Raw genomic sequence first — 15566 nt, 5'->3', positions numbered from 1 at the left:
AGGTAATCCAGTCTAATAATACCAAGGGAAATTTTATTTACACCCCAAAATTTTTTAAATACACCCTATTTTAATAATTTTTATTTTATATAAAATTTATATCTTTAATTTTACTAAGTATTTTTAACTTTTTTCTTTCAATTTATATTCTTAAAAAATATACCTATCAAACAAAATTAAATTACATTTAAAAAATTATGACAAAAAAATTAAAAATAAAAAATTATATGAAGTTTTCTTAGAAAAAAATAAAAAAATATATACATGAGTTAGAAAAAATTATAAAAATAAAATCAAAATAAGTATTGAAATTAACATAAAATAATGTGAGGAAAAAATTTTAAAAAAATATTAAGAGTAATTTTTAAAAATTATTTAAGTTTATATTTTTTTTAATATTGAGGTGTATTTATAATTTTATGGGGTGCAAATATAACTCCCCTAATACCAAAAGGAAAATGAAGGAAAAAACACAAATCAAAATCATGTCAAACGTCCGTATATCCGCGTAAGAAACACGCGCGTGCAGACTAACTTCGCTGGCAATTTTCGTTTTGTCTTTTCCTTTCGCGATTTGCCGCGCTCTTTCTCTACTCCGACACGTCACCGAGATCATCGACGTGGCAAATTTCCTTTGCCTCATCAGCAACACATATTTAATTCTCACCGTCTGATTGCCTCGATTCCTATAGCATCCTAATCTAACGGTTGAGAATCCCGAAAGTGATGCTACCGCTAGGGACCCACCAAGTACTGGGTCCAGATTCTTCTTTTCTCCCCTTTGTCCCCACGACGAACCTAACCAACTGTACCGTACCAATCCCTGGGTCAAGCCCCACCTCAAAATAGTCAATATATATATAAACGTATACACGTATACACACACACACAACATATTGTATACACTCTTTCTCTCTCATCTTTCTCACTCCGAAACATTGTTACTCTCAGAGAAATGGAGGTCATCGAGGTAAGCGACGGGGCCCAAGATTCTGCGGTGGCGACTGAGAAGAGGAAACGAGTCGAAGCAGACATGGATTATGTCATAGACGACGACATTCTTGCATGGCTTTCTGGAGAGGATGATTACTCGAGTGAGACGATGAGTGATCAGCTGATGGAGCTTCTGGACGCGACGGTGACGGAGGAGAGCTCTCCCTCAAAGGTCAGGTTCATCGAGAATCCGTACGAGCCGCCGGGGACTTTTCAAACGACGCCGTCATCTTACGTAACCATAAATGGGAACGAGGAAAGCTGCGGGTCTTCGTTCTCCGACCGGGACTCGTCGGTCATGGTGAGCGTTTACACAAGCGGAGGTTTCATTGGTTCGCAAATGACGGGGTTCGGTAGCTTGGAAGAAGTGGTTGGGTTGGATCTGGAATCGAGCATGAAGCGGTGGTTGGAAGATGGATTGGAGGCGGAGATGGAGGGTGCGTGGGGTTCCAGTGATGAAGGGTTGATGATCGACTGTGATGGTGATGGCGATGGCGATGGTGATTCACTGGCGAAGTTTTGGACTGAGATCTTTTCAGAGAAAGAGGTAGCTTAAACAAGGACAGTAGTCACAGTAGACAGTACCCTTTTGGGTTTTTTTTTTTGGAAGAAAAAAAATGGAAGATAATGGGATTTTCTTTTTTCTTTTTTTTGGGGGGTTTTTGGGAAAAAAGAAAAAATATATGTTGTTTTGAACTGTGAATAGAAAAAGGAATATACAGTGAGAGTGAAAGTGGGAAATGAAATTAGGTGCCTTGTCTTTTTTGGTAATACAATTTTTATTTTACTTTTTAAAATGTGCTTTCTTTTCTATAATCCCGTTATTTATTTATTAATTTTTTTGAACGAAAGAAAGAAACGCAAACTAAACTTTTACTTATCATAACCGTAAATGCAGTCTTAAGTTAACTGTGATATTTTGGTTTATCTTTACAAAACTTTGAACAAACATGGGTAATGTGTTCTTTTTTTCTTCTTTTGTTATTAATATTTTCTTGTTAACAAGTGAAGAAAGAATTCATTTTTGTTGTTTATTTTAATTATTGTAGATAAATAGATTTTGTGTGGAGTTAGTGGTGGAATCTTCTGAGGACCCATTTTACCACGTGTTACATACAAAAATGAAAAATCATGTAGTTATGGGGGTGGTGAGGAAGAAACCAATACGTTGAGAGATGGGGCCAGCCCCAGTGACGACTGACTTGTGCCGAGCGAGTCTCGACTCCCGAGTCTGTTATGATTTATATGCTATCTTTTTCGTATATTTACAAATATCATCTCTAACATCGTCAATAATAATAATAATAATAATAATAATAATAATTTAAGGTGGCGTTTGGTTGGAGGTAATGAAATGGAATGGAATGGAAAGGAAAAAATTTTCATTCCATTCCTTTGTTTGGTTGCATTTTAAAGTATTGGAATGGCATTTCAATGGAATGCTCTTTCCACCATTTTGGTGGAATGGCTATTCCATTTTAAAAAGGAAGGAATGACCATTCCAATGTAACAAGAAAAAAAATTTAATTATTTTTTTATCAATTTTTTTTATGTATTTTAAATTTTATTCCATTCCATTCCTATTCCCATTCCCATTCCTATTCCTATATTTTCATTCCTCCCAACCAAACGCCTCCTTAAGTGTTATGTTTATAAGTGAACTTTTCGTATACATATAATATTGGGTTTTTACACTATCTGTATTGATTTATTTTTATACGTTTCAACATTTTGAAGATTTTTTATTTAATTTTTTTTTTTATAATGGTCTACTTTAATTATTTAAGATATTTTGTAAAATTTTTAAAAATTTAAAATAATTTATGAGGAATGTTAATTATAATCTTTTACTCAACATTCACGTTTAAAATTACGTGTCGGAACTTTTTTTTTTTTAATTTTTTCATAGCGGTATTCGTTATAGTTATAGTGTCATTTTTGTAATTTTTTGAAATTTTTTTAAATAGTTTACAGTACCGAAAATAGAGTTCCTAATATTTTAATTCACCACGCGTGTTCAAAAAACTTCAAGCATGTTCAAAATGTTACAATTTGCAACCCTAACAAACACTACTATAAAAAAATGAAGAAAATATTTTGGCATATGTTTTCACGTACGTATGTTGATTAAGAGGTTGTAATAGGTTGACGGTAGCAATCTTCATTTATAATATAGAAACAATGTCCAAAGTCCAAATAGTCTATTTCACACACATAAAATAAGAAAAGTCACGTGTGTAACAAATTATTTAAATCTTATTTTTGGCGTGAAGTTTTTTCGAATTTTTTAAAATTTTGCATGATATCTTAAATAACTACATAAACACGACCATGAAAAAAAAGGACTAAATTATTATTTGCTAAATATTAAAATAGATAAAGATACATAAGTGCATCTTTTATTTTTTTTATAGAAGGTGGATTATAGATTTCTTATATTATTTGTGTTTATTTATAATTTAATAAAAAATATAATTTAAGTCTAATTTTAATGATTTTGATTGGAATAGAAAACAAATTAAAATTAAAATTTTAAAATTTTGAATTTTATTTTTAAGATTATAAATTATTTATAATTTTGTAATATATTTTTAAGTAGAATAATAATGTTTACTTATTATGGAAAATAATTAGACAATTACTCTCTAAAATACCAAAACACATAAGCAGATATACTAAAACATTCTATTAGAGGAATATCAATTTTTCCCCCGAACTTTGACATGTACCAAATCATGCCCCCTGAACTTTTTTGGCCGTTAAAAATTCCTCCTGAACTATTGAGATTGTTAGATTTAAGGACTTTTGTCTAATTTTAGTAAAAAAAATTCTAACATGAATGAAAGTTTAAGAGGCATGATTTAGTACATATCAAAGTTTGAGGGGCATGATTTAGAAAATATCAAAGTCTGGGGGGCATGGTTTAGTACATAAACAATCACTGAAACAGTAAAATTGAATGAAATTAGACAAAAGTTGTTAAATTTAACATTCTCAATAGTTCGGGGAGAATTTTTAATGGCCAAAAAAATTCAGGGGGCACGATTTAGTACATGTCAAAATTCAAGGGAAAAAATTACTAATTAGCCTACATATTTTTCATAAAAGAAATGTAATCTGTAATCTCTTTTTGCTTACTTGAAAGAGAAAAATAATCATAGTAGTAAGGCCAATTCCAACCTGTCTTCATACCACTAAATATACTAATATAGTGTGATTTTACATTATAAATATTCCAATGCGACACTATAAGTAATGCTATAAATAGATTTGTCTATAGTGTCCCACCAAATTTAATGGTTATGGTAGATCACAAACTATATATTTTTTTTAATAATTATATAATACTTAAAAAGAAAAAACTAAATATTTAGTATTAAAATATTTTTATTATATTAATAAAATAATAAAGAATATAAAATTTAGTGTAATTTTTAGTGTTGTAATTGAAATTGAAAAAAAAAAATTAGTGTTGAAATAGTAATTTTTTATTGTTAATTTAACACCAAATTTAAATTTTATCATTGGAGATGTCAACAATAGGAAAAAAAAAATAGTTTCATACCTAATTATAAGTTTTAATAGTTGAATAGATATTTATTTTTTTAAAAAAAATTCTTGAAAAGAATTATCTCAAGATAAAAAAAATGTATTGGAGAGAAATGAATGATGCATGAAAACTCTTTGTTGCAGTTCCCTTATTCATCTCTATTCTGTGTGTATTCCTTTCCCTGTATTATGTTGGGTTGCTTTGGTTTTACCTTTTTTGGGTATGGAAATGCAATTGCGATCCCTACCTAACCTTTCCTTTTTATTTAAACAAAAACAAAAAGCAAATAATAATAAAAATTAAGAGCCTTGGGAACATGCACGATATTTTCTATAAAAAGTACCAAGTGCAGTACAGTGATATGGAAAAGAAAAATGCTGCAGACCCATGATTACACAACACTGGAGCTTTTATTTATTAATATCCAAATTCCAATTAAACAGAGTATTAGGAATGAAGTAATGGATTCAACAACCAAACTCGTGGTGAGCACCCTCTCGATATGCTTTGAAATGTGAAAACAAAAAATAATCAGAAATACACGAGTCCACTAATTAAAAATCGTTTTTTTTTTTTCTGAATTAACTTTGTTTAGTATTAATACTAGTAAATCAATAAATTAAAATTTTAGTAACTAAATAAATATTAAGAGTATGATTAAAAATTTTATCTTTAAAAAAAAGTAAAATCACACGGCATCAACTTGCTATCGAACAAGCTAGGTGACATTTTAGGATTGTCATAGTTTTAAGGGAAAAGTTAAAAAATACCCTTTTATATTAATCAAATTTAATCTAAACAAAATTTAATTTGATTATATCCATTTTTATGAGTTTTTACTTAAATTATTCTCAGACACTCTAGATTGTCAGAGTCTGAGTAGCCAACTACTTCTAGATTGTCAGTTCGTTTGAACATCAATTTGTAATCCTTAGTACCCTGAAGATACCTCATTACTTTCTTTGCAGCTTTCCAGTGGTCTATCCCCGGGTTACTTTGAAATCTTACTAACATTCTGACAGAATAAGCAATGTCGGGTCTTGTGCACACCTGAGCATACATTATGCTTCCGACAGCAGAAGCATAAGGAATGTTCTTCATTTGTTCTCTTTCAAAATCATTCTTTGGACACTGGCTCAAATTTAATTTATCACCCTTCACAATTGGAGCAACGCTCGGTGAACAATCTTTCATATGAAATCTTTCTAAAACTCTGTTGATGTAGGCTTCTTGAGATAAACCTAAGATACCTCGATATCTATCTCTATGAATCTTAATGCCTGTGACATAGCATGCTTCACCCATGTCTTTCATCTCAAAGTTTTTTGAAAGAAATTGTTTCACTTCACGTAGCAACCCTTTTTCATTAGATGCAAGAAGAATATCGTCCACATATAAAACAAGAAAACAGATCTTACTCCCACTTTCCTTCAGGTATATGCATTGATCCATGACATTCTCTTCAAATCCAAAGGAAGAGATGACATCATGAAACTTTAAATACCATTGACGGGATGCTTGTTTTAATCCATAGATGGACTTATTAAGCTTGCATACCAAATCCTGACCTTCACTAGAGGAGAATCCTTCTGGTTGTTTCATGTATACCTCCTCCTCTAGATCACCATTCAGAAAAGCAATTTTTACATCCATCTGCTCCAACTCTAAATCAAAATGAGCAACTAATGCCAAGATGACTCTGAGGGAATCTTTCTTTGATACAGGAGAAAAAGTCTCCGTATAGTCAATTCCTTCTTCTTGAGTGAATCCTTTAGCAACAAGTCTCGCTTTGTACCTCTCAGTGTTGCCTAATGAGTCTTTCTTAGTTTTAAAGACCCATTTACAACCAATGGCTCTCGCCCCATTAGGCAACTTTACAAGTTCTCAGACTCTGTTGCACCTCATAGAATTCATTTCATCATCCATAGCATTGTACCACAATTTTGATTCTCTACTGTTCATAGCTTGTAAAAACGTTTCTGGATCGTTTCCGATTCCAATATCAGATTCTAATAAATACACATGGTCTTTGTAAATCTTTGGTTTGACAGGTCTAGTAGATCTTCTTAAGACTTCACCAACAGGCTCTTGGGGAGCGACGGTCGACGAGTTCGGCGGGTTGTTCAACGGTTGCGGGCAACTCTTGAACATCTTGATCCTCTTGGATTATCATTACCAACTTGTGGATCTTCAGTGATTGGTAATGGTTGTTCAACATTCGTTTGAACTACAGGAGTGTTAACCATTATCAATCTTGCTTTTGAAGTGGAAGGTTCTGAAGGATCTTTCTCAGGACCTAAGTCCTTTGATTGATCACTCCCACTGATCAAGGCATTCTCAAGAAATTTTGCATTCCTTGATTCCACAATTCTTGTGCTATGAGATGAACAATAAAACTTGTAACCTTTAGACTTTTCAGCGTACCCTATAAAGAATCCGCTTATGGTCCTTGGGTCCAATTTCTTCTCTTGTGGATTATATATTCTGACTTCAGATGGACATCCCCAAATGCGTACATGATTCAAACTTGGTTTTCAACCTTTCCATAATTCAAAAGGAGTTTTTGAGACTGCCTTTGTTGGAACTCGGTTTAATATGTACACGGATGTCTTTAAAGCTTCAGTCCACAAGGATTTAGGAAGGTTAGAGTTGCTACTAAGCATACTCCGCACCATGTCCATTAATGTTCGGTTTCTTCTTTCTACAACACCATTTTTCTCGGGTGTACCGGGCAAGGTGTAATGGGCAACAATCCCATTTTCTTCAAGAAACTTCGCAAATGGACCAGGTGCTTGTCCATCTTCTGTGTATCTACCATAATACTCACCTCCTCTATCTGATCTCACTATCTTAATTTGCTTGTTGCATTGTTTCTCTACTTCAGCTTTAAATATCTTAAAGACATCTAATGCTTCACTTTTATTATGAAGTAAGTAGATATACATGTAGCGTCAGTAATCATCTATGAATGAGATGAAGTATTTCTGACCATGTGAGTCCATATCTGGACTACATATATCAGTATGTATGATTTCTAATATTTCAGAACTCCTATGGACACCAGTTTTGACAGACTTGGAGGTTTGCTTTCCCTTAATGCAATCCACACAAGTATCAAAGTTAGTAAAATCTAAGGTATTGAGTACCCCATCTTTTACCAACCTTTTAATTCTATCAATGGAGATATGTCCCAATCTCCGGTGCCACAATGTATAGGAATCCTCTTTCATAACGCATCTTTTAGTGCCAGCGTGAACATGCATAACATTATTAGTGGTATTATTTTGTAAATTAAGGCAGTAAAGACCATCAGAAAAAATACCATTTCCAACACATTCAGATTTATAATATAAATTAAAATATTTGTCTGAAAATGTAAAGGAAAAACTAAAGGGTATAAGTCTTGAAATTGAAATCAAGTTTCTAGAGAAACTTGGTACATAAAAAGTCTTTTCTAACTTTAAAATAAAACCATTACTTAAAACTAAATTGCATGTTCCAATAGCTTCCACATGTGAGCTCATCTTGTTTCCGGATAAGATGCTTTGCTCACTTGCCACTGGCTTCCTTAGATTTTGATATCCTGCAAGGAATTTGTTATGTGAATTGTTGAACCGAAATCAATCCACCATGTGTTAAGATTAACATTAGCCATATTAGATTCATAACATGCTAAGGAAATTGGATTACCTTTGTCATCCATCCATTTCTTGAACTGGCTGCACTCCTTTTTCGCATGTCCCTTTTGTTTACAAAAGAAACATTTGATGGAATCTTTCTTTATGGCAGCCTTGGGAGCCATGGGCTTTTTTCCTTTGTTCTTCTTGAATGGTTTGCGTTTCTTAGGTTGAGTGGTCAGGTGAACACTTTCTCCTTGCTCCTGTAGGAGCCTGGCTTCCTCTTAAACACACATGGTCATCAATTCATTGATAGTTCATTTTTCTTTATGTGTGTTATAGGAAATTTTGAAAGGCCCATACTGTGGAGGAAGATTGTGAAGGATGTAATGAACCAGGAAGGTATCAGGAATGATAACATCGAGTTTCAAATGAGTAGTGATGTCCCTCATTTTAGAAATGTGTTCTCGAACTCCTTTCACACCGGTGAGTTTTGTGGACGAGAACTCTTGGATGAGGTTGATGAACAAAGATTTATCTGAAGTGTCAAATTGCTCATCCATCACTTTGATAAAATCTTTCACCTTCTCAGGTGGCTCCACCAATCCACGCATTCCCATAGGAATTCTGGACATAATGAACATGATGCAAAGACGATTAGATTGCTCCCACTTTTCACGCAGTGCAATCTCAGCAGCAGTGCTAGTATCAGTGATAGCAGCTGGTTCATCTTTCCTTATTGCATAGTCCATGTCAGTGCAAGTTAGGTGGAGAAGAACTCGTTCCTTCCAAATTTTGAAGTTGTCACTCCTAAGCTCAGGGATTTCACTAGTGATTTCAGCATATTTAGAGGTGGATGAAATAGCTGCAAGAATAGGATTACAAATCTAGATATTAAAAGAAAATTGAGGCTTTAATGAATTCATGTTTTACCAATGTAGAAACATGATGAAGATGAAAATTTTATTAAATCTAAAATTGCTTGTGGGCTAAATTTTAAATCTAATAAAATTATATGAATTTTATGATAGATTTAATGAAATATTTAATTTAGATTAATGGAGGAATGAAATCTATCTTTAATTAAAATTTGTGATAACACTATTAAATCAAATCCTCATAACTCCCTGTGGGGTAAATTAAGAGAATTTAACTTAATATATTATCCTAATTAATTATAAAAATATAATAAAATCCCTGTGGGGTAAAATTATTATATCCAAATAATTAATTACAAGTTTTGTCCATTAAGGTGAATTTTAATTAATATATAATTTTATATAATTAAAGATGCTGTGGCTACTCCCTAATTATTTAAAATTATATTTTCACTTACACATTAGGTATTGGGCTCTACCTAAAAGTAATTTCGTTATTAACATAATAGACAATCACTGAGATTAGTGCTCCTAGTGTGGTCGTCCGAAGATCATTAAAAACCGTTCTAGATATGAGCATTTGTCCCAGATTCATGTTTTCTTATGTCAAACCACAAAATTACTTACGTTTTATTTATATTTTATTCATTTTATAAAGTTTTATGAATAATTTTATAAAGTTTTATGAAACTTAATTACTAAATAAAATATTCAACCTATCTTAATGTTTGAATATTTCTAAATATATCTAGCACTATAAAAGGAATTTATGTATAGCATTTAAATCATACAAATCTAAATTAATTGCATTAAATATAAATTTGTCAAATAAATACAAATTAATACAATTGATGTATGATAATTAATTAAATGCAAATTCCTTAATATGAAATTAATGGCAGATTTTTCCAAATTAATTTAGACAATAAATTGCATAAATTTAGTAATATATAATTAAATGCACAAATTAGCACAATTTTTACATGCCTAAATAAATCATGTAATAAATTACCAAATTAAACAAATTTCTATTTTCAATTTATATTAGATATATGTATTAAACAAAAATAAAAAATTAACTAAATGCAATTTATTGACTAAATTAACACAAAAATAGGAAAATAATCAATATTCCAAATAAATAAAAATTTATAAAAAAAATTCGGAATTTTTCCTTTTTTTTTTTTGAAAAATGCACTGCACAAACGACATGTTTTTGCAAAAAGCAAAAACGACACGTCGTTTTCCATTCTTACAGGTGCTGAAAATGCATGAATAAAACGACACGTCATTTTTCACAAAGGGAAAAACGACACGTCGTTTTGAACCATAAAGGGCTGCCCAAAACCACGAAAAACAACCTGTCGTTTTCTACAGGGAAAAACGACACGTCGTTTGGGCAAACGACAGCAGCCAATATACATGAAAAATGACACGTCGTTTGAGCCGTCTTTCTCAACCAAACTGGGTCGTTTTGACCCGTTTTTCTGCACGCGGGTCCGACGGACCCGACCCAAACCCGATCGGAAATTGCATTTTCGACGACCAAAAGACTCCAAATCAATTGGATTAATGAATCTAAATGCAAAAATTAAGACATTCATATGGATTTCATGCATCGAAAACACGTAAAACAAAGACTTTAAAATCACCAAAAAAATTTCGGGTCCGAAAAACTATTTCCAATTTTTTTTTTTAGATTTATTTGTTTTTCAAAATGAGTTTTCATGTTTAGAACAATATATATTAATATATGAATGTATTGATTCAGAATGTATAATGTATATATAAACATATATACATATATATACAAAAAATAAAATAATGTACCATATGTATATATATAAACATGAAATGTATATATGTATATATTTATATATAGCATTTAGGTATATAAACAATATGATATAATGAATATATGAACATATATATATACTATATATATACACGTAATGAAATGAAAAGAAGAAAAAATATATATATATGTATAAATTGTATATGAATATATATATAAGTACCCAATATAAATATATATATATAAATACTGTATGAATATATATATAAACAAACTGAAAGTATGTAGGTATATACGTATATACGTATATATATAATATGAATGTATATACGAAAATCAAATATATAATATATATATGAACTGAATGAATAAACAAGTATATATGTATGAAAATATATATGTATATATATAATTGGGATTGAATGGATATGAATATATATATATACACGAACGAAAATAAATATATATATGAACACTGAATTAAATATATATATATAAACACTGTATATACGAGTATATATATATAAATGAAACTCAAACTAAAATCAAGGTAGAGATAAAAATCGCTCTGATACCAACTGTTAGACTATAATATAGTGTATGTAATATAGCATATATAAAAACGATATGTAATGCGGAAATAAACTATAAACATATCGTAAACATATGCAATGAAAGATCGATATACCTCCAACCATTGATCTTTGAGCTTCAATCACTGCGATAGAATATTACATAATTGATTTTTGTTACGAAATTTATGAACACTACGCAAGTATACGCAATCAAGTAGTAGCTCACGCAAGTGAGGTCGAACCACAGGGAATTGGATTAATTACTACTAAACTACACTTATAATTCTATTTGGCAAATCAAAAGTTTTTATGATTTAAAATAATTAAAGTAATTCAGAAAACTTAATAACACAATTGAAAGTTGAACAAGATGAGATGTTAGGGAGGAGAATCCTGTTGTTTGTTTACCCAAATTGTTAATGCCTAATTGCTATCTTATTCTTGAAGTGAATGACAGATTATAATTCAACCTAGCTCTTTTCAGATCTTCTAGGTTCTAAATCACATATTCTCTAATTAATTCCTTAATTAAACAAACATAAAATCAGCATTAGGCGATAATCTACTCGTCACATAAGTCATGTGAATACTCTCGTTTCACATAGAACATCGATTATCCAATTTTAGCATTCTCAATTCTCACTTTTCAGATTTCGAATTAAGATCATAAAGCATGCACAAGGTGATCAATCTTAAACATGAAATTAAGCACAAATAAAGATAATTTCACAAACAAGAATAGAGGAAAGGCAATCATGCATTAACTAGGTAAAAATATTAAACAACATTCATCATCCTCCCTAAATGGGAAATTTAGTTCAGAAATAAATCCATAATCATTCCTATGACAATATTCAACATAAATGAATTAAAGAGGTATAAAGAAAGAAACTGTTGGTGGATGAATTCTGGATCTTCACTTTGAATCACTCTGCTCTTCCTGCTGCTTTCTGCTGTGTTTTAGGTCTCCAAATCGCTTCCCCTGACTTCCAATCGCAATTTTCTATTTATAAGTGATTTTTAGGGTTCGTCGGACAATTTTACCCCTGGGCCGTACGGGATCTCGCCGCGGCCAAGCTGTAGCTCGCCGCGGCCAGATAGACACCAAAAATCCTGCTTCTGTAATTTTTATATGGCCGCGGCGAGGGTGTGTCTCGCCGCGGCGACTGGAGCCTCAAAATTTTGGCTTTCTGCTTCATGATCTAGCCGCGGCCAGAAATGCATCTCGCCTCAAATTGGTGTTTTCCTTGGCTCAGCTCGTCTTTTACTGGACTTTTGCATCCCGAGACCTCTATTATTCCAAAGAACCTGAAAACATAAAAAACAAGCGTAATTCCGTCCTAAAACAGTGAAAAGCGAACATAAAATCGATCCAAAATATAGGCTAAAAATAGCCTAACAATTTTGTCCAGATTCAATGAATATAAAATATTCATTTATCAGAAAATCAATTATTTATTTATTTCCTTAAATAGAAAATTCATTTTCATAATTAAAATATTCTTATAATATATTTATTTCCATAATTGATGAGGTAAACGGATAAAAATAAAAAGTAAACATAATAATAATATATTATGACAACTATTAAACAGTTAATTGGTAATCTTTTAATTTTTTTTTTAGGAAAAACAATATGAATAGAGCACAAATAAATTAAAAGAATAAATAAATTAGAAAATTACAAAATAGAGAAAATAAGACTGAAAAATGTAATAATATTTATGTGATATATATACATATAAAAAAGAATATAATAAAATAAAACTAATTTATTTTTTTCTAAACAATTGATTGGACGAATTATTATATCTTCTCCTTTTGTTTTTTATTATTCATTTTGCTAAATAATTGTAAACATGTGTTATAATTTTGTTTTAAAGAAGTTTTTTCTAATATATATTAGGATTAAAGTTATTTCCAATGACACTTTAAAAATTTATATTTAGTGTAATTTTTTTTATAAAATGTTTCAATTTTATTTTTAAATTAAATATTTCATTTATGAAGTAAATATATTTTTTATATTAATAAAATAACATTATAACAAAGAATATAGATTTTAATGTAATTTTTAGTATTGTAATTATAAAAAAAATATAGTACTAAAATAGTATTTTTTTGGTTTTGATTTAATACTAAATTTAAGTTTTGGCATTGGAGTTGCCCTAAGTAAAAAATTAGTGGGTTAATTTTATTGTAATGACATAATTGTAATACGGTAATAATATTATGTCTAGTTATTAAGTATATATAAACTAATCTCTTTTTTTTTGAGTGTAGCGTAATGGTATTCTTACAATCAACTAATAGCTTATAGCTTAAAGGTCTTGGGTTCGAACCCATGACCTCTCCCTTTTCCCATTCCTCCCTCACCACTAAGCTAGCCTTAGTGGCTTATATATAAACTAATCTCAAAAGAATAGCATTTGTCTCTAAATTATAAAGAGAGTGCAAAAGAGAGTACAAAAGAGAGTCTACTTATTACCCTTCTATTTTTTTAACGGCTTTTTTATTTTTACGCTTCAAAATATATATATTTTTTTTTGCATTTTTGCAGAATTCTACATAGAAACTCTTATTGCAACTAGCGCTGCAACCTAAAATGCAACAAAAAATTGTATAAAAACCCCTATTGCAACTAGCGATGCAACCACTTTAAAAACCCAAACCATAAATTTTTTTTTAAAAAATTAAAAATAATATATGAAATAATTATCATTTTTTTTTATTCCAAACATAATACTCAAAATCACACTAAAAAAATATCGTAATATTTAATTTCCACAAAATAAAACTCTATACATATATAAATCACCAAATATGGTGATTGATTGGAAAAGTTCTAACAGGAGCATATTAAATTTAGTGTCACAATATCATTAAATTTAATGTCAAAAATTATTTCTACCCTAACCATAATACTAAAAATTACATTAAAAATATTACTTATTATTATATTAATTTTGTAATAAAATAAAAATAATTATAGTATTCACATTTAAATTTACACACAATAAATTAAAAAGTATTTTTACAATACACCTCTTTAAATAAAAGAGTCACACGTGCAACAGAAAGTTTGAATTTTATTTTTGGCATGTTAAATTTTTTCGTATTTTTTTAAAATTTTATCTTAAATAACTATAATGTACATCATCATAAAAACAATAGACTAAAATTTTACAATGCATTAGGAGCCCACTGTTGCACCCCCTATCTATTTCAGCATATGAAATAACTTTTTAGTCTAATTTTTTTTCATGATCGTTTACATTGTAATTATTTAGGACATTCTGCAAAATTTTGAGAAATTCAAAAGAAAAAAAAAAATTAACACGCCGAAAATAGGATTCAAACAGTCTATTTCACACACGTATAAAATAAAAGAGTTTCGCGTGTAACAGACTGTTTGAACCATTTTTTTGGCGTGTTAAATTTTTTTGAATTTCTCAAAATTTTGTTGTATGTCTTAAATATCTATAACATAGACGACCATACAAAAATCAAGCTAAAAATGTTAGAATTCTTTATTACTCGTAAAATATGCAATAACAAGATTCAATTCTATAGATAAACATATTGCATATAATTATAAGTGTATAACTAAAGATCTAAATAATACTTTTGTTGATTCAAAGAGAAGAACTCAAATAGCGGAAGATAGCGGAAGCGTACCTTAATCATTAGATAGTGATGATCTGAATCCATCTTGTGATTTTGGGTAATGATCTTCCAAGAAAACAAGACTGGTTTTCTAATTTTCTCTCTTGATGAAAGAAGATGAGAATACAAATTGACTCTTGTTTCCTGGGGACCACTACCAATTTATAACCTTATAGCTAGGTTATTAATTTTTAAGTATCTTTAATTTAGCCTCTCAATAAATTAGAAATATCACTTAGGGTATCTACACATTTAGCCCATGACACTTTAATACCTCATAACCCACAATTACTAAAATGATCACTTTATTTGAGTCAAACTTCAAATAGCAATACACATAAATACATATGAGCCCACATTAGAGATTTTAATCCAACAAAAAAATATTCTCAGATGCAACAAATAAGATGCATTGATGGATCCATTTAAAGAGAGTGCATCGTAAAAATAATATTTTAAGCTTATAAATACAAATAATAATATCAATATCTA

General features: G+C 30.1%; 1 protein-coding gene across 1 annotated transcript; it reads left to right on the top strand.

The window, feature by feature from the left end:
• The first annotated feature begins 501 nt into the window (after nucleotides 1-501).
• On the top strand, nucleotides 502-2833 carry LOC115704923 (uncharacterized). Its single transcript, XM_030632145.2, has 3 exons — nucleotides 502-1540; nucleotides 2043-2322; nucleotides 2636-2833. The coding sequence occupies exons 1-2, from the start codon at nucleotides 956-958 to the stop codon at nucleotides 2163-2165; spliced, it is 708 nt and encodes a 235-aa protein (XP_030488005.2). The 5' UTR covers nucleotides 502-955; the 3' UTR covers nucleotides 2166-2322; nucleotides 2636-2833.
• Nucleotides 2834-15566: the final 12733 nt, after the last annotated feature.

Source organism: Cannabis sativa, chromosome 1 (genome assembly GCF_029168945.1).
Source record: "Cannabis sativa cultivar Pink pepper isolate KNU-18-1 chromosome 1, ASM2916894v1, whole genome shotgun sequence".
NCBI lineage: Eukaryota > Viridiplantae > Streptophyta > Magnoliopsida > Rosales > Cannabaceae > Cannabis > Cannabis sativa.
The sequence above is the reverse complement of the archived record's forward strand: the minus strand, read 5'-3'. Positions and strand labels throughout refer to the sequence as shown.

Bases quoted from the DNA above. Each gene is read 5' to 3' on its own strand.
- LOC115704923 (XM_030632145.2), top strand. From the start codon at position 956: ATGGAGGTCATCGAGGTAAGCGACGGGGCCCAAGATTCTGCGGTGGCG. The intron at 1,541-2,042 runs GTAGCTTAAACA...TAATTATTGTAG, and splicing joins AGATCTTTTCAGAGAAAGAG to ATAAATAGATTTTGTGTGGA.